We start from the raw sequence: 23,709 nt of genomic DNA, 5'->3' as shown, positions 1-23,709 counted from the left end.
CGCTAGGTCACTGCTCTTGACCAGCTGCGATTCCTCTGAAGCCTGCAAAGCCTAATGTGTCCCAGCCCTGCTCTGCATCTCTGTCCCTTCCCATGAGCCAGGCTGGGGAAGGAGAGTCTGGGAGGAGGAATTCTGAGAGCTATAGAGGATCCCGAGAGACGACCTGAGGGAGGAAAGCAGGCAGGGGAATGGCTGCACAACTACAAGGGTGAAGTGGGATGGGGGCAGGTAGACAGACGAACAGACAGACAGACTGCACCTGAGGAGGGTTCCCAAGTTCCTCTGTATCATGCATCCTCTGTGCCTCTGTCCAGAGAGTTGGGGGAAAGCTGTCCCTACCCTCAGCCTCTTCACTTTCTCTCTAACCTGAAGCTGTCAGCTTGAGAATACCTGGTGGCGCTGCCTAAACCCTCTCAGGTCTTTTTCCCCCTGGTAGAAATCATTAGGACTTTACTGTTGGGCTCCAGCTTGGCTCCAGGATGAAAGGAAAGCTGGTCGGGGGTGGGAGGTGGGGGGCGGGGGGAGCAGGGCCGCTTACATGTCCTCCTGCAGCTGGGGAGTTAGAGGTTGGACAGAACACCTCCGGCCCTCCCCAAGCAGCCACGGCAGCCCAAGCTCCTCCCCGGCACACAGGCAGGCTCTGAACCCCACTCCAGCTGCTGCCGACTGTGCCTTTAAATTGCTGCTTTCGGAGGGTGCATCTGGGGGAGGTGGGAGGCAGGAAAACATCTTCCTACCGGTCTCCCTCCTCCCTCCCCACCAAGACTCTTCAGGGTTTAGAGAGTGATTGCTGCCCAGAGAGAGTCTTTTCCAGCTCCCGGCTGGCAGGCTAAGGCCCTCCGGAGCCCAAGGCAAGCCCAAGCAGAAGCCAGTAGGGTTATCTGTGTCAGGATCATTTCCAGGGGAACAGTTCTGGCCCCTGGCAGGTAAAGACGGGCCAGAGGAGAAGAGGCAGAAGAGGAGAGAGAGCAGGCTCTTTGCGAGCAGCCCAAGTTGGAGAAAGGCTCTGTACTTTTGGCGTTCCTGCAGGGATATCCCCTCTCACGTTGGCAGCCAGGCTGAGAAAGGGCTTCAAGATCCCCGCGGAATGACAACTCTTGTTCCTGCAACCCTCTCCTTCCTTCTCCTCTGGACCCTGCCAGGGCAGGTCCTCCTCAGGTGAGCTGAGTGGGGGTGAGAAGGAGGTGCATGCAAACACTAGCCAAGGGGAATGGGCAACCTGGGCATCTGGCACACTTTCCTCTAAGTTTGCACAAAGCCCACAGTCTGGAGGGCTTCAGGGGAGGACACGCCCTCCCTCCCCCCACCGTTAGGACCCCAAGAGCTTCTTATTAGAGATGTCAAGGCCCCGGTCATGCTGGGAATGTTTCTGCACAGGTGGAGGTTTCCTAGGCCTGGGTAGGGGTTAGGCAACTAAGCCCCAGAATGGAGGGTGTCTGTCCAGCCGCCTAACCCTGTTTCCCTATCATCTGGGCCACACACTGCTGAGATCGCTAAAAATGACAGAAACATCTGTCAACTGCCAGCCCAAGAGGCTTCAAGTAGCAGGGGTTTGGCCCAAGACCACATCAGGATGGAGCTGGGCTAGACATTCTTTGGCCTTCTGCAGTCACCCTGCTTGTGCTCACTTGGTTGCTCCCTATTCCTTGAGGGGGAAAAGGTAGCAGTCACTTCCTGGGCTTGCAGGAAAGACATCCTTTGGGCTCCCTGTAAATGTTCCCCCACCAACTGCCCCTTTCTCATTAGACCAGGAGCCAGCCTAGGTTGGCAGGGTGAGTTGAACAGGAAAGATGGCTGTAGCCTGGGCTGACCTGGTCATAAGAGGAGTGCCTCCAAAGGTGGAGGGGGTCAGTGCCACTACAGCATACTCCTCCTCCTCTTAATCCAAGAACGTCTCAGGGCTGCTTGCCTCTGCGAAGCCTCCTGCTCCACTGTTTGCAGACACATTGGCTGGCAGGCAGGCAGGGATGCAGAGCAGGGCAATACACTTCTAAAGAGTGAAAAGCAGCTCAAAGTGGAATGGCAGCACAGCTGGAGTTGACAGGAGGATGCAGGCAGAAGGGGGCACCACACTGGGCCTTGCAGGTCCTCCAGGAGGGGAGGCTGCCTCAAAGCCCAAGCTCCAGTAACAGCGTTCCCACTGGGACTTGGAAAGCAGAGGCAGTTAGAGCAAAACAGGCCCTTAGAGAGTCTGGAGTCCAAGTCCTTCATTGTACATATGGAAACTAAGGCCTAGAGATGGGGAGTGACCTGCCCAAGGTTGCTCAGCTACCTAGCACCAGAGTTAGAGTTCTCTCCCTGTGCTGCCCCAGAACCTTGTATGAGAAAAATTGTCAGCTCTGGATCCTCCTAGGTCCTGCAGGTGTTTAGGACTTTCCGGGAATGAAAGACAGGAGGGAGTGGCTGCACACTGTGACTGCTCTTAGGTCCTCAGACAAGTTAGCTCCAGAAGAGGGAACTGCAACAGGGGCTGGGGCCCAAGACTGCTAAGCCCATAGCCTGTCCCAGGATACTAGGTCTAGGATTAGCAGGAGAGGTGACCTGAGAGTGGGGCTGAGGACAGTGGGGAGGGTCCAGTTTCTCCATGTGCAGGACCATGTGGCCTCCCAGCAGGCAGGTGGCAGGTGGCCAGCAGCAGCAGCACCTGGCTAGTGTGGACATCCTGTGGTGAAGTCACAGACTTCTGCTTGCTCCAGCACCACCACGAGCCTCCTCGGATTTTCAGAGCCTGCCTCTGTCCCCAGGGTAAGGGCTTCCTCTTGCTTAGAACATTCAAGGAGGCAGGACTCTAGAAGGTCAGGGTGGGGCTGCCACTGACGTTCCCCTACTTTGGCTCCTTGGCAGCCCACCCTGGGCTGCCTGCACCATAGTAATTGTGATAGATAGAGCTAGTTTTGAAGTCAAGAGCTCTGGATTTGAATCCTGGCTTTACCACTCACTAGCTGCATGATCGTGAAGCATTCACCTCACCTTGCTGATCCTCAGTCTTCTCATTTATATAATGGGGGTGATCATAATACTTAGTCGAGAGGACTAATGTGAGAACTAAACTAGATAGAGTGTGTAAAGCATTTAGCATGGTGCCTTAGCTATTTTTATTATTCTATCGGTCACTGGATGGTACGTGGATCTACTGGGAAAGAGGAGCCCACTGGCTCAAAAAAGACTAGTCCCCAGCAGGACAGCAGTTACGCCGCTGCTCAGTCCCATAGTGTGGCAGCAGCAGTGACAGTGGTGGAGTCGGCTATAGAGCAATGACAGCAGGCAGGAGGGAGCAGGAGGTGCCTGGCCCAGCCTGGAGTCCAGCTGAGCTCGGCCCTGAGCACTGCTCCTGTCCCCAAGGTTTTGCTGAGCTCCTAATCCCTAGTTTATCTGTTAACTGGCAAGTTGGTAAGTAGGCATATGGAAGGGGCTTTGCTGCTGTTAGAGGGAAACCTGTTAGGGGAAAAGGGGACTGGCTTCTAAGCTATGCCAAAGCACACTGGCTCCTTCCTCAAAATCAAGCTGTTAGCAGGGAAAATATGGGAGTTGACCTCAGCATGTCTACCCTACCGGGAGGCTTTTCCCCATCCCTAGAATCCTGCTTCCCCACCATAGTTACCAAGACTAGTTCCCCTGCCTGCAGTGGCATGGCCCTTAACTAAAACGTAGCTCAAACATAGCTTCCTGCTGGAGCACACGCCAGAAGCCAAAACTCCCTCTTCAGATGCTAGGTCCTACTTCCTGAGCAGCCCAGCATAAAGCCCAAGCAACTGAAGCCAACTCTTAAAAATAAAAGTTGTCCTTGAGCCCTTCCCATCCTTGACTAGGCTAGACAGGCAAAACTTTGTAGTAGCCACATCATTTCCTGCAAGACATCACTCATTGAGTGTTTTCCAAGTACCTTCAGAAAGAGAACACTGGATGAGGCCTCAGCCTAGGGTATGAGTCCTGACCCTGTCACTAGCTCTGAGACTTTGAACAAGTCATTCCTCCTTTTGAAGCCTCAGTTTTCTCATCTGTAAAATGGGAATGACAGTCCTCACCCCCATCTCACTGAGAATTGGGAGGGTAAGAAGATCTACTGTCTGTGAAAACACTTTTCTAGTACTAACAGGTAGGCTGCCGTGTTGATTTATGGCTGTTTTTGTTCTCGTTTTGCAAATGGCACCCAGAGACCCATCATCTTCTGTCCTCCTGCCTGAGGGGTATGGAAACGGAGAGTCTGTGATAAATGCAGCACATAACTGGCCTCAGACTTTTTTACCTCTCCTGTCCAGGGTGGCCTTGGCAAAAGAGGAAGTCAAATCTGGAACCAAGGAGTCCCAGTCCATGTCCCCCTCTGATTTCCTAGACAAACTTATGGGGAGAACATCTGGGTATGATGCCAGGATTCGACCCAATTTTAAAGGTAAGAAATCTTCATCCTATAAAAACTCCTCCCTCCCCACCACCTTTGGCAGCACACTACCCAGCCAGCCCCTATTGCCTCCCCTAAGGAAAGGAGGCTGGAGGTCCTGGGCTAGGGCTAGTTCTAACAGCTCAGAAGAAGCCTCCCCACCCCATTGCCCATGGGCGTGTGTAGCTGGCACTGATTTCTCCCAGCAGTGCCCTGCCCTGAAGCTCAGGGAGGGAGTTCTGGAAGCTGCTCCCAGCCTCCTGGAATGCCCTGCCAATGGCCTATGCTTTGTTACCCTCAGGCCCACCCGTGAACGTGACCTGCAACATCTTCATCAACAGTTTCGGCTCCGTCACTGAGACCACCATGGTAAGGGATCTCCCCACCCCCCACTTCCAGCCTAGTGTGAGTCGGAGGAGCCCACCAGATAGCAAGCTGGCATCTTTTGCCATATCAGCCCAAGGAAGGCTCCTTCTCCAGTGAAAAATGCCTACTGGCCAAGATATGCTTCCAACACTCCTCCTCATGGCCCTCCTGCCCATACAGGCTTGCTGGGCCCCTGGGAATGGCAATGTTTCTGATGGGCCCATATCTGCACCCTCCCAGGACTACCGGGTAAATGTCTTCTTGAGGCAACAGTGGAATGACCCACGCCTGTCCTACCGAGAATATCCTGACGACTCTCTGGACCTCGATCCCTCCATGCTGGACTCTATCTGGAAGCCAGACCTGTTCTTTGCCAATGAGAAAGGGGCCAACTTCCATGAGGTGACCACGGACAACAAGTTACTGCGCATCTTTAAGAATGGGAATGTGCTCTACAGCATCAGGTGCACCGGGTGGATGGCCAGGAGAAGAATTTAGATGAAGACCGAGGAGTGGGAGGAGGGTTCCCTTGTGCTGTGATGGGCCCCAGTAAGCCAAAGTCATTTCTTTCTTACTGTCCCCACTAGGTTGACCCTCATTTTGTCCTGCCCAATGGACCTCAAGAACTTCCCCATGGACATCCAGACCTGCACGATGCAGCTGGAGAGTTGTAAGTGTCTCTATAGAGTCACAGAGGACCTGGAATAACAGTGAGTTAACCCGACCTCATGACATCACAGACGAAAAGGGCTACCCAGAGTTGGGAAGAACTTACTCAAGCACACCCAGCCAATTCTTGGCACAGATGAGACTAGAAACCAGGGCTCCCTAACCCCTAGAACAGTGTGTTTTTCATCCCCACACTATTTGCTGATCTGGCTGTTCCATGGGGCTGGGGAACAGGAAGGCATCAGCCTTACGCGCAAATGCGTTTGTGCTGTTTTGGGGGGCGATTTGAGCGGCATCTTCTCTGCCCAAAAGTATGTCCCCTCTCACAGTGCCTGAAGTAGTTCCACCTTTACTTCCCTTGAGTTAAGGCATTGAAGATGCCTATAAAAATGCCAAAGTGGGCAGGGTGGGGGCACTCGTGGAGCCCTGGTTCCCCACAAACACAGATACCTTTGTAGAGAGGTAGGAGATGACAGTTCTAGGCACAGGACAGTGCCTAGAATGAAGAGGTCAGCCAAGGGCTCCTCTGTGGCAGGGGTGCCAGCCTGGAGGGGCTGCCCAAAGTGCAGAGGAACCAAGGATGACAAGGCTGGGACATCACTTATTTCCACTCCCTCCTCATCTCCTGGGTCGGGGGAGACTGTTAGATCTGGAGCCATCCACTAGATGTTCCCAGAAGAAGGCTTATAGGGCTGCTTCCAGTATAAAATAACTGTTATGAGTAGAATGTGTCTTGTGTGGTCAGCTCTTTAGAGTTCTTAAACCACTTTCACACCTGGGCTCTCAATATCCCTTCATGGCAACTCTGAAAAGTGGGTAGAGCAGCTACTATAATTCCCGTTTTACAGAAGGGGAAGTGACTTATCCAAAGTCACAGAGCTACTCTGGGTCAAGGCCCAACACTGGATGTCTGTGAGCCTTGGTGTTTCTGCTCCCATCTCTACCTGACATGTGCAAATATGGTCATATACGTGGCATGAGCCCTCATGAACTGCTGTGTATGTGTGAATAACTTGGCATGTTCAGATATTAGCTTTAAATTTGTCCCAACTCAAGGCCCTGGCTAGGATCTATGGTATGCACATTGTCCCATGCATGACTGGCAGGATATAAATAGCTGTCTCCTCCCTGAGGTGATGTTACAGAAGCTCTGGCTCTGAGGCTAGCTCAGCTTAAGACATGTGTTCGGTACACATGCTTACTCCCCTGGGCTTGAGATATGGCAGGAGGCTCCTAGCTGGGTTCCTTGACATCTTTCCAACCCTCTTGACCTGCTTTCTAGGTCTGCCAAAATAATTTCTCTTTGGGCTTTTCTCAAGCTTGAAAACAGGGTAGGAGTCTATAGTCTTCCTGATTTACCTGCCCACTCAGGATGGGCCCGTGAGACAACTGACCAAGTGTCCTCTCCGGAAAAGTTTCCCCTTCCATGATAAGCATGAAGCTCCTAAACCCCAGACCTTACTCCTCACCTGTTCTCTCCTGCCTGTTCTGATCCTACCCCTACCCCCACCCAACACCCACACTCTGCAGCCCTCTGCCATCTCTGTCACTTTCAGTTGGCTACACCATGAATGACCTCGTGTTTGAGTGGCTGGAAGATGCTCCTGCTGTCCAAGTGGCTGAGGGGCTGACTCTGCCCCAGTTTATCTTGCGGGATGAGAAGGATCTAGGCTATTGTACCAAGTACTACAACACAGGTAAAAACCAGGATCTTTATTGGCTGTGAGCCACAGGAGAACCTTCAGATGTGAGGCAAGGGGACAAGTCAGCTGGCCTCTATCAAAGGTTCAATTTATGTCAGATATGGGGCCAGGTGCTTCATATAACTTATCTATTTGTGATAGCAATTATAAATACCATTTTTCAGAAAGGGAAAACTGAGGTTCTAAGAAGTTAGTTAAATCAAGTGTCCAAGTCATATAGCTAGCAAATGGCAGATTTAGAATTTAAATCCAAGCCTTCTAACTCCAAAGTCCATGTTCTTGTTCCTGTCGCATGCTGCAGAGCAAACGACAGTGGGTGTAAAGTTTCCCACTTTTCCTGGGGTCAACTTTGTGGGGAAGCAGGGAATCCATATCTGGTAATAGGGAGTGACTATGCTGAACCCAGAGGGAACAGGCCTGAGGGCAGTGGCCAGCTTACAGTCCACACCTCCCACTGTGCCACCACTGCCAGCTCTCAGGAACTTCCCAGGTGTGAAATGTCAGCTAAGAAGTGGAGAAGGGCTGCTTTCCCAGCCTGAGCATCTGCCCCCCTGCAGCTTCTCTAAGAGTTGATGGCTCCACATTTTCCCTGACAATTTGTCTGCACGGAGCTCTGACCCTGAAATAGAGGCAGCAGCCTGAAGAGGGGAGATCCCGCGTCCCTTCCATGGTGGGCTGATATGTTTTGGGTACTGCCCCATGAATATGGGTGTGCATGTATGTGGGGGTGTGGGGAGTGGGAAGAGGAAAAGGCCATTGAATTTAGAAAATACAAGGGGGAATGAAAATTGATACAAACTTTTTGGAGTAAAAAGGTTGGCAATCTGTATATAGATCAGTGGTTTTCAAACTTTGGTGTTCATTATATTCCCCTGGGGAATATATTAAATATATTAAAATGCTGGCTCCTGGGCTCTACCTCTCAGAGATTCTGATTATGGTTACCTATTCTTGGAGTGATGCCCAGAAATCTGCATTTTAACAGCATCTTGAGGATTCTGATGCAGGTGGTCCAGCGAACATGCTTTGAGAAACTTTAGAAGCTAAAATTGTTTTTCTACTTATTTATCCAGGAATCCTACTCCTTGAAATGTATTATATGGAAATATTCCAAAATACTGCATTGGCCTTTGACCCCAAGGGGGCTCCTGGGTGACTGTTTATATTAGCAAAAACTTGGAACTGTTTTAAATATCCACCAATAGGGCAGAGGTTAAGTAAATTACATAGTGTGTCTGCTTAGTGGATTAGTATGCAGACGTTAAAAGGGATGGTTAACAAGGTGCTTATATCAATGTGTGAAAGTACAAGTGAAAAAAGGTAAGATTCAGAGGTATAAACACAGAATGATTATATTATGGTAAAAGAAATAAACCAAAAGCATGCATTTAAAAACTTTGGGTGGAAATAGCACTAAATGTCTCTAAAGTAATGTGATACAACAGACAAAAGCAAGAAGTTTGGAGGCAGATAGAGCTGAGTTTGGATTCTGGCTCCATCATTTACTAGTCGAGTGCCCTTGAGAAACATAACTTAATCTCTTCATGCCTCCATATTCCTATCTGTAATATGAGAGATAATAATTTTACTTGCCCCAAAGAGTTGCTATAGGATTAAATGAGATAAAGTATATGAAGTCAGGTCCTTAGTAGGGGTTTGATAAATATAAGCTTATGAATATTATTATCCCTTCTCTACTTCTCATTTTTTCTATACTAAACAAGCTTTAATTTTGGAATTAAAAACAAAACTGCTACTGCAAAAAAAAAAAAAAAAAAAAAAAGAAGAAGGAAAGAAGGGAAAGAAAATATGGGTACCTAATAAAGGCATGTCATGACAAGAATCCCGGGGTGGGATGAAGTGAGGTGGATTCAGGGAACAGTAAGAGGTCACAGCATCATACAATGTGTCAAAACCATAATCAGTCATTGACGAAATCACTGGCTTTGAAGAATCAAGTAGGCCTGATAAGACTAGACCTAGGCCAGAATAAAATAACAATATATGCACCTTCTCCTTTTCACTTGGATTATCCTGAGCCTCTGCTTCCAAGAGAAGCTCTGAGCTAGTATTTTCTCAGCCCTAGGGCCCTGGAAAGCAGAGTAAAGTGAAGGTTGCCAAAGGAGGTGGAGCATTGGTTGGTGTGCCTGGGCCAATGCACTTTTTGCTGGTGGAATAGAAGGCCTGATGCTCTATGGGAACCCGCTCCCCGCAGTCTGGAGCTGGTCTCTGTTGGGCAGTTTTCAGATGTTTGCTATCTGGCTCTTCTCACTTGCTTAAGACACAAGCAGTGTTTATCCCAGTGAATTGTTGTTGCTAGAGAGCTTCTGGGGCACTAGCAAGCACAAGCATGGCTGCTGAGATCTAAGTGGAGTCTAAGCCAATTGCTTTGTTAATAATGATAATAGTAACAGCTACCTATGTGTCAAACACCTCAAATACATTATCTTGTTTAATTTTTCCAATAGCCCAGTGATGGAGTTGGTATCACTACTCTGTTTTACAGTCAAGGAAACTGAAGCTCAAAGCACAAAGTCACACAGTGGAAGGTTCAGGATTCAAACCCAGGCAGTCTGACTCTGGAGCCCTCCTGCTCCTTATCCTCTTGCTGTGCCGTCTTGTGAAAGGCCTTCTGCTGGAAATGAAAGTGCTGGGAGCGAAAGGCCAAGTCTTTGATGGTCGTTCTGAGAGCTTCCTTAGTATATACATCTGGCGCTGCCTGGGGCCATTATGAAAGGCTCATTCATTGGCCCAGCTGAGGTGCCCAGAGGCTGGACAGCAGAGGGCTGCCCTCTTCCTGTCCTAATCCCCTTAGGCTCAGCTACAGACTGGGGACCTGGGGCCTGACTCCTCACCTCTGTCCTTGCAGGGAAATTCACCTGCATCGAGGTAAAGTTTCACCTGGAGCGGCAGATGGGCTACTATCTGATTCAGATGTACATCCCCAGCCTACTCATCGTCATCCTGTCCTGGGTCTCCTTCTGGATCAACATGGATGCTGCCCCTGCCCGTGTGGGCCTGGGCATCACCACCGTGCTCACCATGACCACCCAGAGCTCTGGCTCCCGGGCCTCTTTGCCTAAGGTGAAGAGACATGCAAGGGAACTTGCTTGCCATAGAGCACCCCATTTCCCATTCATCCCAATGTGCCCTCCTGCTCACCATTTACCTTGGATTTAAGGTTGAGAAGACCCACTGGGCAAGAGCTGGTGTCCTGCATTCTCTCTCTCCCTGTAATATACTGCTAATAACATTGTTGACAATGTGGAGGCTGGGGTTAGGGATGCTATCTGCCTAGGGAATGAGGAGAGACAGTGCCTTACTTTGACTCTCTTCAGGAAATATTAGCGTGTCCAAGGTCAAAAGATCCTCAGCAAGTAGAAAGTCCTACTCCCTCATGATACAGATGAGGAGAATACAGCCCAGAGTGGTAAAATAACCTTCTTAAGATCATGCCTTGTAAGAAACAACCAAAAGAATATCAGAGTTTTGAACCAATTTCTGTCGTCTTACTGTATCAGAAATTAGAAACTATCACAAAGCGCTCTAGAGACAGTATCCATTCTTTTGGGATGAGAAAATTGAGGTAGAAAATAGCAATTAAAGTCAGTGGACTCCAGTTGTCTGGGCCCGGTGATGTTTTGATTACGCAGGAAGATTTGTGCTGATGGGACTGGGCACAGATTCTCCCTGTCTCATGTCTTCATGTAGGGAATTTAGAGGTCACCTCAAAGTCCTTACAGTCAGCAAAGCTCTGAACAAATCAGGGAGCAATGCCATTTATTCATTCAATAAATATTTATTGAGCATGTACTATGTACCAGCCACTGAACTTTGTCATGTAGAAATAACAGGAAGTGCCGGGCGCGGTGGCTCAAGCCTGTAATCCCAGCACTTTGGGAGGCCGAGACAGGCGGATCACAAGGTCAGGAGATCGAGACCATCCTGGCTAACACGGTGAAACCCCGTCTCTACTAAAAAATACAAAAAACTAGCCGGGCAAGGTGGCAGGCGTCTGTAGTCCCAGCTACTCGGGAGGCTGAGGCAGGAGAATGGCCTAAACCCGGGAGGCAGAGCTTGCAGTGAGCTGAGATCCGGCCACTGCACTCCAGCCTGGGCGACACATCGAGACTCTGTCTCAAGAAAAAAAAAAAAAAAAAAAAAAAAGAAATAACAGGAAGCAAAAGCAACACAGTTCCTTGTGGATCTTACAATGAATATATTCCCTCTTGCACTGATTTGTTGGGAACCAGGCCCTATGATCTCCCATCTCTCAGTGCTTGTTCCTAAGAAGACTTTTTACTGGGGGCTTACACAGCAGGTAATTTCACACATCCATGGTGAATTTATGAATGTGCTACATGGCTGGGAGTAGGGTAGTGATTAGGAATAGGAGATTGGGATCAGCAGATTTGGGTTTGTCTCCCAAGCTCATCATCTACTAATAATTTACCTTAGGTAAATTCCTTAACCTCTCAATCATCTTGCCTGTAACATGGGAATAAGAATATTACCAGTTCCGGCTGGGTGCGGTGGCTCACGCCTGTGATCCCAGCACTTTGAGAGGCCGAGGCAGGCGGATCACATGGACAAGAGTGCGAGACCAGCCTGGCCAACATGGTGAAACTCCATCTCTACTAAGAATACAAAAAAAAATTTTGCTGGGTGTGGTGGCGTGTGCTTAAAATCCCAGCTACTTGTGAGGCTGAGGCAGAAAAATCGCTTGAACCTGGGAGGCGGAGGTTGCACTGAGCCGATGCACCACTGCACTCCAGCCTGGGCAACAGAGCAAGACTCTGTCTCGAGAGAGAGAGAGAGAGAAAAAAAGAATATTACCAGTTCCATAGGGTTATTGCAAAATATAATATATTAACACACAGGACAGTGTTTGGCACATAATAATCGCTCAATAAATGTTAACTATTGTTATAATTATCAGGTGTCAGGGTTGAAAAAACTGAGTGATGAATCTGGGGCTAAAGCAGCTGGTATCATCCCTAATTATTTTTGAGTTGTCAGAAACCCTTTGAGGTGGTCCAAAGCCCTATAGGGATAAGTGGTGACGAAACTCAGATCAGAATCACATGTCCCAGGAAACGCTGTTAGAGATCATTTTCTGTAAATGTGTTTCCTAGATGGACAGGGATATTGACAAGGCTCTGAGAGGCAGGCTGGAGTTAGGCAAGGGCTACACGGTCAGACCAGGCTGTGATGGTCGTGTTTTGATAATGGTCTTGTAAGGAGACCAGAAGCAGAAAAGTAGTTCAGACCTAAGAACCCTGCCCTAGTTTATTACCTCTGCCACACAAGGTGATTCATCTCTAAAGCAGGGAGGTACTGAAATTTATGCCTTATTCTTGCCAAGAGAACTTCCTTTTCTGGTTCCCTCCTGTGAGTGAACATGATCCATCTGCTCCCAGGAATCACTTAGTTTCCTTATTTGGAAAAAACAGTCTTTGTTGGAGGGTTGTTTGCAGCATTTGGTACCTTCTTGTCAAATTTTAATGACTTCTTTATGGCCTCATTGGCCAGTAAGCAAAATATCCAAGCCTGCACCCTGAACTAAATAGCCTCATTATCCAGCCCCTCAGAGCAAGGGACTCAGTAAGCCAGGGACTACCTGCTCACTCTTGAGTTTGTGTAACATTAAGTTTGGTGGGGGCCGCATGAGGTCAGTCTAGGGGCTTCCAAAAGCCACACCAATCTCACACCCCCTAATACAACTCTAGTGTCCAGAATGAGAGTGGCAGAGGCTTACTTTGTAAGGGAACTCAGTTGGGGTGACCATTCCTCATGTTCCCAGGAAACAACTGTTACTTTGCCTTTATGGTGCCACCAAAGGCACTGATTACCATCTCTTTGCTGAGCCTTTGATCCCCTCAACTGCAGGGAACTCAAAGCAGGATGGAAGGACTAAATGGAAGTTTCTTCCAGAGGCTAGGAGATTAGACCTAAAGTTGCAGCAGGGAAGGAGCCACTTCTGTCTAGACCCTATCATCTCAATGGCCTACAGCTATTGGGGCAGGTAGTGGTAAAGAGGGTAGACAGCAAGCAGAAACCAGCAGATATGCACATCACATGTTGCTAAACCGTCTACTGTTCATTCATTCAAAAACATATTTACTATAGGCCAGAAACTCAGCTAGGCATTGGAAGCAGAACAGTGATTGAGATAGAAACAGTCTGTGCCATCGAAGAGCTCACAGTCTAGTTGAGGGAATGGCCAGGTATGTGATGGATGCTAAGAAGTTGTAGGTAACCTGAGCACATATAGCAGGACAACCAACACAGACTGGGATGATTAGGGAAGGCTTCCCAGGGGATGTGGTATCTAAAGTGAAAGCTGAAGGATAAGTAAAAGTTATCCAGGTAAATGAGAAAAAGGATAGAGATTGGCTCTTTGGGAAACTACAGAAATAGTTTACCACAGCAGATTACAAGGGGTGTGATGAAATGAACAGGTAGGCAAAGGCTAGATATCATGATAAGGGAGCATAGACTGTATTATAAGGGTAATGGAGAACCACTGAAGGATCATGAAGGGGAGTGATATAATCAGATTTACATTTTGAAAACAACTCTGGCTGCTGTTTGGAGAACAGATTGGAGGTGGCAAGAGTAGATGCAAGGAGACCATTCAGAAAACTTGCAACCCTTCAGATGTGCCAGGATAGTGAGTGGACAGATTCCTGAGTTTTTGTTTGTTTTTGTTTTTGTTTTTTAGACAGAGTCTCACTCTGTTGCCCAGGCTGGAGTGCAGTGGCACGATCTCAGTTCATTGCAACCTCTGCCTCCCGGGTTCAAGCAATTCTCCCACCTCAGCCTCCCTAGCAGCTTGGATTACAGGCATGCACCACCACACCCAGCTAATTTTTTGTGTTTTTAGTAGAGATGGGTTTTGGCTGTGTTGGCCAGGCTGATCTCAAACCACTGGGCTCAAGTGATCTGCCTCTCAGACTCCCAAAGTGCTGGGATTACAGGCATGAGCCACCACGCCCAGCCAAGATTTTCGAGATGTATTATTGACACACTTATCATTAACAGGACTTTCTTCCTAGTGCTTAAAGTGTCTTTTCCTTTGATGGTCTAAGGACCTTCATGGCCATCCTTTTATAATGATGAGTAATTACCTCATTATTGATCTTGCAGGTATTTGATATCCTTGGGGGCACTGTCAGACTGAGGGATGGTGAATGAAATAGGATGCCCTCTTAGTAAGTGGCAAAGTGGCAAAATGGAGACACCAAGGGATGCTTCATCAGGGGTGTCTAGTAACCCACTGCCACCATCTCAGTGACATTGCCCTAAAAGAGTTAGAGCAGGGTTTTTCACCCTTAGCACTCTTGCCATTTGGGGCCAGATAATTCTTTGTTGTGTGCGTGCATGTGTGTGTGTCTGTGTCTGTATGTGTGTCTGTGTCTGTATGTGCCTGTATGTGTGTCTCTGTGTGTGCATGTCTGTGTGTTGAAGGCCAGGCAGGGAGCTGTGTACTGTAGAATGTTTAGCAGAATCCCTGGCCTGTACCCATTAGATGCCAGTAGCCACCACCTCTTGCAAAATTGTGCCACCAAAAATGTCTCCAAATATTACCAGATGTCCCTGGCGGGGGGCAGAGTTGTCCCCAGTTAAGAATCACTGAGGTAGAGGATTTATTTTATACAGTGAAACTTGCTCCTTACCTGGGATCTGCAGCACTCTCACTTCCCATCATAGCAGCGGCTGATTAAAGAAGTGCCTTGTCCGAAATTCTGTTCTTGCTGGGGTGTCCTATGTGGTGAGCTCAGCAGCTGAAAGCTATGTAGCAGGTAATTTGGTTGAGGAGATGAAAAGATCTAAACCTGAGCTCTGTCCCTCACTCCTGGCCCCACCCATCTGCAATGCCTGGAAGAGGCCAGAAAGTGGGAGACAAAAGTATTTGGAGGCTGCCAAGGAAAGTAGTGAGGGGAGAGTACAAGGGACTGGATAGGTGGATGCCAACCACATCTTGCAACTAGCAAAGCATCCTTAAAGGGGTGGGTGGTGTTCCCTCAGTATCCCTGCCCTGTTCTCTCCAGGGTGAGAGATGAGGCCCCAGCTCACTACTGAGCCAAATTCATCAGCAAAGCCTTTCCAAAAGAGCAACAAGGAAAACCACAAGACCAGGGGAAGAACAGGGGTGGAGGAAGGAACTCCTAGTCTGTCAAGGGAAGAACAGGGGTGGAGGAAGGAACTCCCAGTCTGTCAGTGAGACCGCAGCCTAAGTAAATGGCAATGCCACTGAATTGAAAGCCCAGAACATCCAGGTCCTAGTGCCACCTTCTCACTGGGTAATCTTGGCTAAGACCCATCTGCTCTGGGCCTTAAGTGTCCTCATGTGTCTCACATCGGTATTGTGAACGCTGCCTGACCAATTACCACTGAGGCTGTGAGGACCCTAGGAGATAACAGAGGGAAGACAAATGCAGTGTTCATGCTCATTACTGTTTATTGAAAGAAAAGAATCAAAAGAAGCTCAGAATGAAGACAATAATAAAAAGCAGAAGCAAAAGTTCAAGAAGAATAAAGAAAGAAAGGGAAAGAATTGTAGGAAGGAAAAACTTGTAGAGGTAGAGTATGAAGAGTGCAAAGAGATGGAGTATGATGGGCAGTCCTATCTTTTCCATCTGGGCTTTCAGGCGATGGGATATGTCGTGGAAAGCTTCTTTAAACACCAGAAAAAATTCAGGATAAAGTTCAAAAAGAGCAGGCAATCGATAGGGGTTGGAAATCGACTCAGTAGGCCATGGAAGGACTTCAAGAAGGTTGATAGTTCTGTCGTTGGATGTTGCAGGTGTCCTACGTGAAGGCAATCGACATCTGGATGGCTGTGTGTCTGCTCTTTGTGTTCGCTGCCTTGCTGGAGTATGCTGCTGTCAATTTTGTTTCTCGTCAGCATAAAGAATTCATACGACTTCGAAGAAGGCAGAGGCGCCAACGCATGGTGAGTACAACTAGGGAGGGGCCCACTGCCTTTCTCCTTTGGACTCCTTTCTCCCTACTCCTCCTCCCCACAAACCAAGACCCACCCCAGAGCTGCAAGGACTAGACAGGCAATCAGAAACCCTGGGTGCAGTGGCTCGCGCCTGTAATCCCAGCACTTTGGGAGGCCAAGGCGGGTGGATCACGAGGTTAGGAGTTCAAGACCAGTCTGACCAACATGGTGAAACTTCGTCTCTACTAAAAATACAAAAATTAGCCGGGTATGGTGGCGGGCACCTGTAATCCCAGCTACTCAGAAGGCTGAGGCAGGAGAATCGCTTGAACCTGGGAGGTGGAGGTTGCAGTGAGCTGCAATCACCACTGCAATCCAGCCTGGGTGACAGAGTGAGACTCCGTCTCAAAAAAAATAAAAATAAAAATAAAAATAAATAAATAAATAAATAAAAAGAGATTGCTTTGAGAAGTAGTAACTGCTCCCCCCACAACCTGGAGGAAGGTAGCCCAGGTTGTCATACACTAATTGGTAGTTAAGAATTCAACAGTCAGGCATTGGTGCCTTTCTAGGGGAGCATTATAAGAGGGCCCCCATAACTAAGTTGGAATTGAGAAACCACCACTTGCCTGTTCTGACTGTTGGATTTCTTCTTCTTGATCTTCATTGGGTTCATTAGAGTTGTTGGGCTTGGGTTGTTGTTCTTCCTCACTCTTTTCTGTTAACCTCATTTCTTCTACAGTAAAGTGATCACCTGGGGAAATATAAAAGAAATCTTGTCGTCATGACAACAGAGGCAGTTTACCCCCAATTGCCCAGACAATAGGTGCTAGGTAAGTTGTCATGACAACAGAGGTGCCTGGGCCAGCCTCACAGAAGCAAGTGTCCAATTATGAGCAAAGCTGAAAGGCTTGCTGAGCTACCTACTGGTCGCTTAATCATTAGAGACACAGAGTTCTGGTCTGTCTTCAGCTCTGACTCCATGTTTTCTGTCTAGTCTGGAGGCTCTAAAGCCAGAGAGGCAAGAGCATAATGACCTCTGGGGGATGGGAAACAATGCTTTGAACCCACTGTTAAAATCCTGACTCTAGCTTGTCTGGGCCACACTAGCACAAGGACTGTTCTCTCCTCCTAACACACCACCTTCCACCTCAGCTGCTCCAGGGGCACCCCTACCATATGTCCGCACTAAAAATATCTCACAAACTACAGCCTTGGTTTCATGTCCCTTGCTAAGGTCCCTTTCTGCTGAGGGTAGGGCTCCTGTCTCATCTAGTGGTTTAAATTTATCAGTCCCTGCCCTTTAGTCCTTTAGTTGGTCCCTGGGCAGTATGCCCTCTAGTGGACTAATCCACAACTACATGTCCTCGAGTAGGACTCATTCTTCAAGAAACCTAAAAGCATTTCCTAACCCATACCAAGGGTTAGGAAAAAAAAAAAAAAAAAAAAAAAAAAAAAAAAATATATATATATATATATATATACACACACACACACACACCTAGCAGAAGGGCAAGAAAAAGACACTCCATTTTCTAAGCTAACTGTCCCCACCCCCTCTTTAGCTGTGTCGAACAAATCTGCCTGCAGGTACCAAAATCTTATCTTTATAGGAGTTTTGATCTTGGTGCCTTCTCAATGCCTACCTTGGGAAAAAAAAAAAGCAGACTGCCAACCAATCCAGAGTCCTTTCACCAGCTAAGTTGCCTGTATGGATGTCCCAGCAACAAAAAGGCTGCCATTGTTACTGTAGAGCTACTCCAGGTTGACACTAGTCCCACCTCCTTTCCTGAACTCCTGCAACCTGCAACTGCCTACAGCCTGTCCCCTCCTGCTCATATATATAGGCTGATCCTGAGCTCATAATGGCGTCTGTCATGACCAGTGCTCAATTATTACAAAGTTACAACAGCAGCCTGGGCCTTGCTTAGGACTCTGGGGCCTGCCTGAAAGTGGGCTGAGGCTTATTATTAATGTGAATAAAACTGAAAATCAAACCCGTGCCATTCATCATGTCCTTTTTTGAGTCTTCTAAAGTCACTGCTATCCCAGGACCTGTAGCAGGAATTTTGGAGGCACCAAGTAGGCTGAAAAAATTGATGGAGAGTTCATCCATTTATAGAACCTCTGTCTGGGCCCTACTGTTCCAGCTAGAGAAAAAGAATTCTTCAGTCTGAGAGGGCAGGGAGAAAATCCATGTGATCTCCAGGTAACCCTTAGCCGAGAGTCAGTTAGGAGCGTTCTAGGAGCCAGCCAGCCATTCACGTCTTTTCCTCTCAACTCTCTCCTCAACCAACAACTTCATAGCATGGTGGCTCCCTTTCATGTCACTGCCTAAAGTGGTTTACTGTTTACCCATGCGATCCTGCACTGCCTTCCCAGCTAGTCCGTAAACTTCCCCAGGAAAGGGAAGCCCTTTTTCATTTCCTCAGCAGGTCTTAGCACCAGGCTCTGGCCACAGCAGTCACGTAACCCAGCTCACCAGCTTTCACAGGCTGATTGGAGAGGACTGTCTCTCAAACTGGACAGAGCAAAAGCTTTGTCATGATCAATAGAATAATTTGATAACTGGAAGAAATTTCAAAATACTTCCCAGTCCTCTCAAGGGCTTGGTCCCAGAACGCTGCCCACCTCTCTTCATCCTCCAGCACCCTCTTCCTTCCCCATTCTGTAATCTCCTTTTTTCTAGCCCCTCTCACTTCAATACATATCACTCTTTCCCATCTCCACACTTTATCTCCTACACTGTGTATTCCCTCCTTAGCATGGTTATGAGATATCTTCCCTCTCTAGCTTCTCAGTCCTTCTCCCCTACAGATAGCCAGGAAAAAAAAAAGTTCTATTTTAATAGGTATGTAAGCCACAAAGTGGTATTTAAGGTTCCAATGTCCCTTTCCAGCGCACACACACACCACACACAAACACCCCTCAGAATTTGGCCTAAAGAGAGAATACCCAAATGCAGGATGCCCCACCCCTGGATTTCAAGCCACTCATCTTTGCTCCCCCAGCTACAACAGGTACAATATGTTAATATCATAAAAAGCCAAGAGCAGCTTACTCTATTGGCCGTATTTTCTCTCCCGTGTGAAATGGCTTTTTCCAGCCTGGGAAATGTGTCCAGATAATTCCCTTTAGACTTACTATGATTGGAGAAAAGGGAAAATAGTTGGATCTATAGAAACAGAAATAGCAGTTGGATCCAACTTTCCCCCTCAGAGCTTTTTTGCCAACATCTTTTGCTTACATCCTCTAGCCGGGGTGGGGCTCAGGGAATCAGGTTGAGTACTGGGGAACAGGGTTATCTGAAGGACCCTGAACTGGAAATCAAGGGAGAAAACCATTTTACTTACTCCCCTCATTTTAAAATTATTGCAAAATATTTTGTTTGCCTCTGGTTCTTCACCTCGAAAATGGGTCCAGCACAACCTCCCCTGTCAGAATAGTGTAAAAATGAATTACAGAATACATATGAGGTGAACCAAGGCCTGTCTTTATGATGACAGGTCAGCTTCTAGTCATGTCATCATCAAGGGTTACTAGGACCTGTAACACCAACATCTCATACACAAAGCCACTTTTCTTTTTTTTTCTTTTCTTTTTTTTTTTTTTTTTTGAGATGGAGTCTCGCTCTGTCACCCAGGCTAGAGTGCAATGGCGTGATCTGCACTCACTGCAACCTCCGCCTCCCAGGTTCCAGCGATTCCTCAGCCTACTGAGTAGCTGGGATTACAGGTGCCTGCCACCATGCCCAGCTAATTTTTGTATTTATAGTAGAGAAGGGGTTTCACCATATTGGTCAGGCTGTTCTTGAACTCCTGACCTCGTGATCTGCCCGCTTCGGGCTCCAAAAGCGTTGGGATTACAGGTGTGAGCCACCGTGCCTGGCAAAGCCATTTTTCAATGTGTTGCTATAGCTGCAGAGGGCCCATGATAAAGACCCTGTGGTGTCCCTCTAACTGAGAGGGACAGAGTGTTTAAAATCTACTTTATTCACATTTTGCATATATCTATGTCATACCTATACAATATACGCATATCTTTTTCTTATAATTTATAATAAATACCTCAGGTAGCCATAGGATGACCAACTCTTCCTAATTTGCCTTGCACTTCCCCAGTTTCAGCCCTGAAAGACCCAAGTCTCAGGAACCCTTTCCGTCCTGGACAAACTGAAATGACAGTTTGCATCGTCCTCCAAGGGGCCATTGCACTTCAGGTGATTTCTTACATACCTGAAATTTTGACTCTAAAACCATGAATACTTTAAGAAATTACCACCATCTTTGAAGGAAGGATTTCTCAACTCTGTCCTTTAGAAGTAAATAAAATTAGGTTTGTTAGGGTTGCATATAAAATAAGACTAAATAGGCTGTGAATGGGGGCCTGAGGGCCTCATATAAGTAAAGCTCCCTCTATTGACACTCAGAGGTTTTGGTTCTCTCTCTCTCTCTCTGTCTTTCTCTCTCAACTTTATCTTTCTGTCCCTACTTCCTGGCTCCCAGCTGTGTTTAGCTACTGAAGGTTGTCAGCTAACTATTGGAAAATGGACTTTTGGCAGTCTGCCTCATTACTTAGTGCTTATATAAAATTTACCCCTCACTGGGCATCTGTTTGTCATAATGCACACATTATATATGAATGGAATGTGCCTTGGGTAATAAAAATTACCCTGTATGTACTGACCCCTGTGTCAAATTTGCTGATTTGCAGAGTAGCACACATACCTGCAATAAAGTGATCAGCTTTATCCTAATTTGGATAACTCATTGGGTTATTTAAAACTTTTGGAATTTTCAGTTGTAAATTGAGATAAATTTTCAAAGATACGATACAAAAGGGGAATGAATTCTGAAGCTTTTGAAAGTCATTAAAGTCGAGTTTACTAAGACTCAGCTTCACTATCTAATAGTTTTGTTGTTTTGTTTATTACCAGTCAGAGATAACTTGACATTGAGATGTCCTCTCACAGCGGCTGGCACTTCGCTGGATTTTAGATGGCTCTAAATGATGTTTTGCATTTTACATGGGTGGCTTGGAGCCTATCTGCAATGGAATCATAACATACACCATATGTAGCACGTATAGCTGCTTAGCATACATCTATCTCATGACTAGTGTTGTGACCATAAAAAGCATGTAGTGGGCCTGTGTACCCTAGGCACCTTGTCTGCATAACATCCCCTATGAGATATTGATGTGTGGTCTGTTCTCTATCCCTCTGCCTTTGAGCTTTGACCTCAAATTCTGCCTTTTCTTCCTTGTAATTCCAGGAGGAAGATATCATCCAAGAAAGTCGTTTCTATTTCCATGGCTATGGCTTGGGCCACTGCCTGCAGGCAAGAGATGGAGGTCCAATGGAAGGTTCTGGCATTTATAGTCCCCAACCTCCAGCCCCTCTTCTAAGGGAAGGAGAAACCATGCGGAAACTCTACGTGGACCGAGCCAAGAGAATTGACACCATCTCCCGGGCTGTCTTCCCTTTCACTTTCCTCATCTTCAATATCTTCTACTGGGTTGTCTATAAAGTGCTACGGTCAGAAGATATCCACCAGGCTCTGTGAATAGGGTGGGAGCTATAGAGTCCTGCTGCTGGCCTCCTGCTTCCTCCTGGGTGGGCTTTCTCCCTCAATTAGACTCCATTAGGGCTTGGACAGTTTCTTCCTGATCTCCCACTCAGAACTTCAACTACCAGTCCCAAAGCTATGTGGGCCTATACTGCATGGTGCCAATGGCGGCTGTACTTAAAAAGATGGCTTATCTACCCTAGTCCATATTTTCTCCATACTTTCCCATTTCTCATGAGACTAAGGTTTGGCCACATTCCTGGGGCCAGGATGACCTTATTCTCTTGCTGGAGCCTCTCTGTTTTCCAATACTCCAGTGGAGAATATTCAGAACACTGCTACTAGATTCTGGCATTTGTCATCTTAATCTGCACCACTTCTCCCCCTGCTACCTCCCATCCAGAGCCTGGCCATTACTCTGTCCTCTGTCCCTCCTGCTGCAGATTCAAATGGGGAGTTTTTCCTGTCCACAAGTACCGCCCTGTGGGGCCCAGTCAGGTTTCCGCGCAGTGAGAGGAAGGCAAAGCCACAGGTTCCCCAGCTCTTGACAAGGTTGGAACAGTCATAGGCTGCACTGGGCTAGCGACTATATGGCCCAACAGAGAGGTGTTCAGCCCCAACAGAGAGGGGCTCTTGGGAAGCCCCACACTTTGTCTTTATCCCTTTTCCTATGGCGCTTGTCTGCTCTTTCCTGTTCACTGAGATATTCCTCTTGTCTGTCTCTTAGTTTTGAGGAGAGCATTCTGAGCTGACCAGGGTAGCTGGTCCAGAAATTACTGTCAGAATTGGGGTAGAGACTTTGGGCTCTCAAAAAGACTACCCTTCCAGGTCCACCAGAACATTCTGGTCTCAGAAATATTCGTTCCGTTTCCTAATTAACTAGCATGGTGGCAGGGTCTGTTGGACAGCTGGGGAGTGTAAAAAGAGAAGAATACTTGTTCTTTAAGAAACTTACTTGATGATGCTAGAAAACTTTCGAGAAAAGTGAGCTCCAAGGTAGTGGAACCCAGGAGGAGTAGCATAGAGAAACTATTCACAGAGTGTCTTTTGCTGGCTGGGCTTTCATTTGTTTCTTCTTTCTCTCCAAAGTCTCTATTTTCCAGGGCCCCTGATTTCCAACCGGTCCTTCATCTCCTTTTGGTGAGTAAATGGTGCCACTGCAACCTTGTTAAGGATAGAATGGGCTTCAAGTTTCCTGGGGAGGAACTAGGCATGTAGAGGACCCCTATACCAGATCAACATTGATTTGACCAACATCAGGGTAGCAGTTGTAGAAGTTAAAGAGCCATAATTCAGAGTTGCTTCTTCACCCTTCTCGCTCCACAAAGAGAAGCAGTGAGTAGGTGTAGAAGTCAGTTGAAGCTACCAGAAATGCCAGAATGGAGAGGGTTGGTGTGGAAAAGCCCACTTCAGGCCTGACATACCACTGGGACATGCGGAAGCATGTGCCTGGCACACTGAGACCTTTGAAGTGACCAACTGTGAGCAACTGGAACAGGAGAGATTAAACTATGGAACTGACACTGGAAGAAAGAAGTGATCAAATGATCTCTTAGACATCTTGTCCTTTTCCCTGAACCTAGAATAATTAAGCACATAAGTCCAATCTCTCTCTCTCTGCTTCTCTCTTTCTCTCTCTCTCCTTTTCTCTCTCTCTTTCTCCTTCCCTCCCTCCCTCCATATGGTGATCCAAATTGAAAGTCAATAAATCCAATGGTGAAAGCAAATCCTATAATCAAACCAACAGCTTGACTTTGTCTTTATCCCTTTTCCTATTGCGCTTGTCTGCTCTTTCCTGTTCACTGAGATAGTCCTCTTGCCTGTCTCTTAGTTTTGAGAAGAGCATTCTGAGCCAACCAGGGTAGCTGGTCCAGAAATTATTTTTATTGGCAGTATTATAACTCTGGTGCCAAGGATATTTAAAACAAAATAACTGGCATAAGAGAGCAGATTGAATTGAGAAGGGCAGAAAACCCCTGTTTTCCTATTTCTGCCCAGGTAGTGCCAATCAATGAGAGGCCACAAGCAATACTCCTTTGAAAGGAGCAGAGAGCATCTCTTTGATACTCTCCATGG

The 23,709-nt window shown here is 47.4% G+C and overlaps 2 protein-coding genes across 7 annotated transcripts; one reads left to right on the top strand and one right to left on the bottom strand.

Moving 5' to 3' along the window:
* Positions 1-141: 141 nt before the first annotated feature.
* GLRA4 (glycine receptor alpha 4) lies at positions 142-23,373 on the top strand. 6 transcript variants are annotated; one of them, XM_015127901.3, is made up of 10 exons: positions 625-1,158; positions 2,614-2,745; positions 4,260-4,390; positions 4,680-4,747; positions 4,985-5,208; positions 5,332-5,414; positions 6,970-7,110; positions 9,986-10,200; positions 15,926-16,075; positions 21,340-23,373. In XM_015127901.3, exons 3-10 carry the CDS (start codon positions 4,312-4,314, stop codon positions 21,628-21,630), a joined length of 1,251 nt encoding a protein of 416 aa, XP_014983387.1. In that variant the 5' UTR covers positions 625-1,158; positions 2,614-2,745; positions 4,260-4,311; the 3' UTR covers positions 21,631-23,373. The 6 variants fall into 6 exon arrangements, with proteins under 6 accessions (XP_014983388.1, XP_014983387.1, XP_077845383.1 ...); XM_077989257.1 differs by lacking the exon at positions 2,614-2,745 and having other exon boundaries at positions 21,343-23,373; XM_001085545.5 differs by lacking the exon at positions 2,614-2,745.
* TMEM31 (transmembrane protein 31) lies at positions 15,597-16,797 on the bottom strand. Its single transcript, NM_001194917.1, is given in 2 exon segments — positions 15,597-16,001; positions 16,696-16,797. Coding segments are annotated over 2 exon segments (507 nt in total).
* Positions 23,374-23,709: the final 336 nt, after the last annotated feature.

This window comes from Macaca mulatta, chromosome X (assembly GCF_049350105.2).
Source record: "Macaca mulatta isolate MMU2019108-1 chromosome X, T2T-MMU8v2.0, whole genome shotgun sequence".
NCBI lineage: Eukaryota > Metazoa > Chordata > Mammalia > Primates > Cercopithecidae > Macaca > Macaca mulatta.
This window is presented reverse-complemented; position numbering and strand designations above follow the sequence as displayed.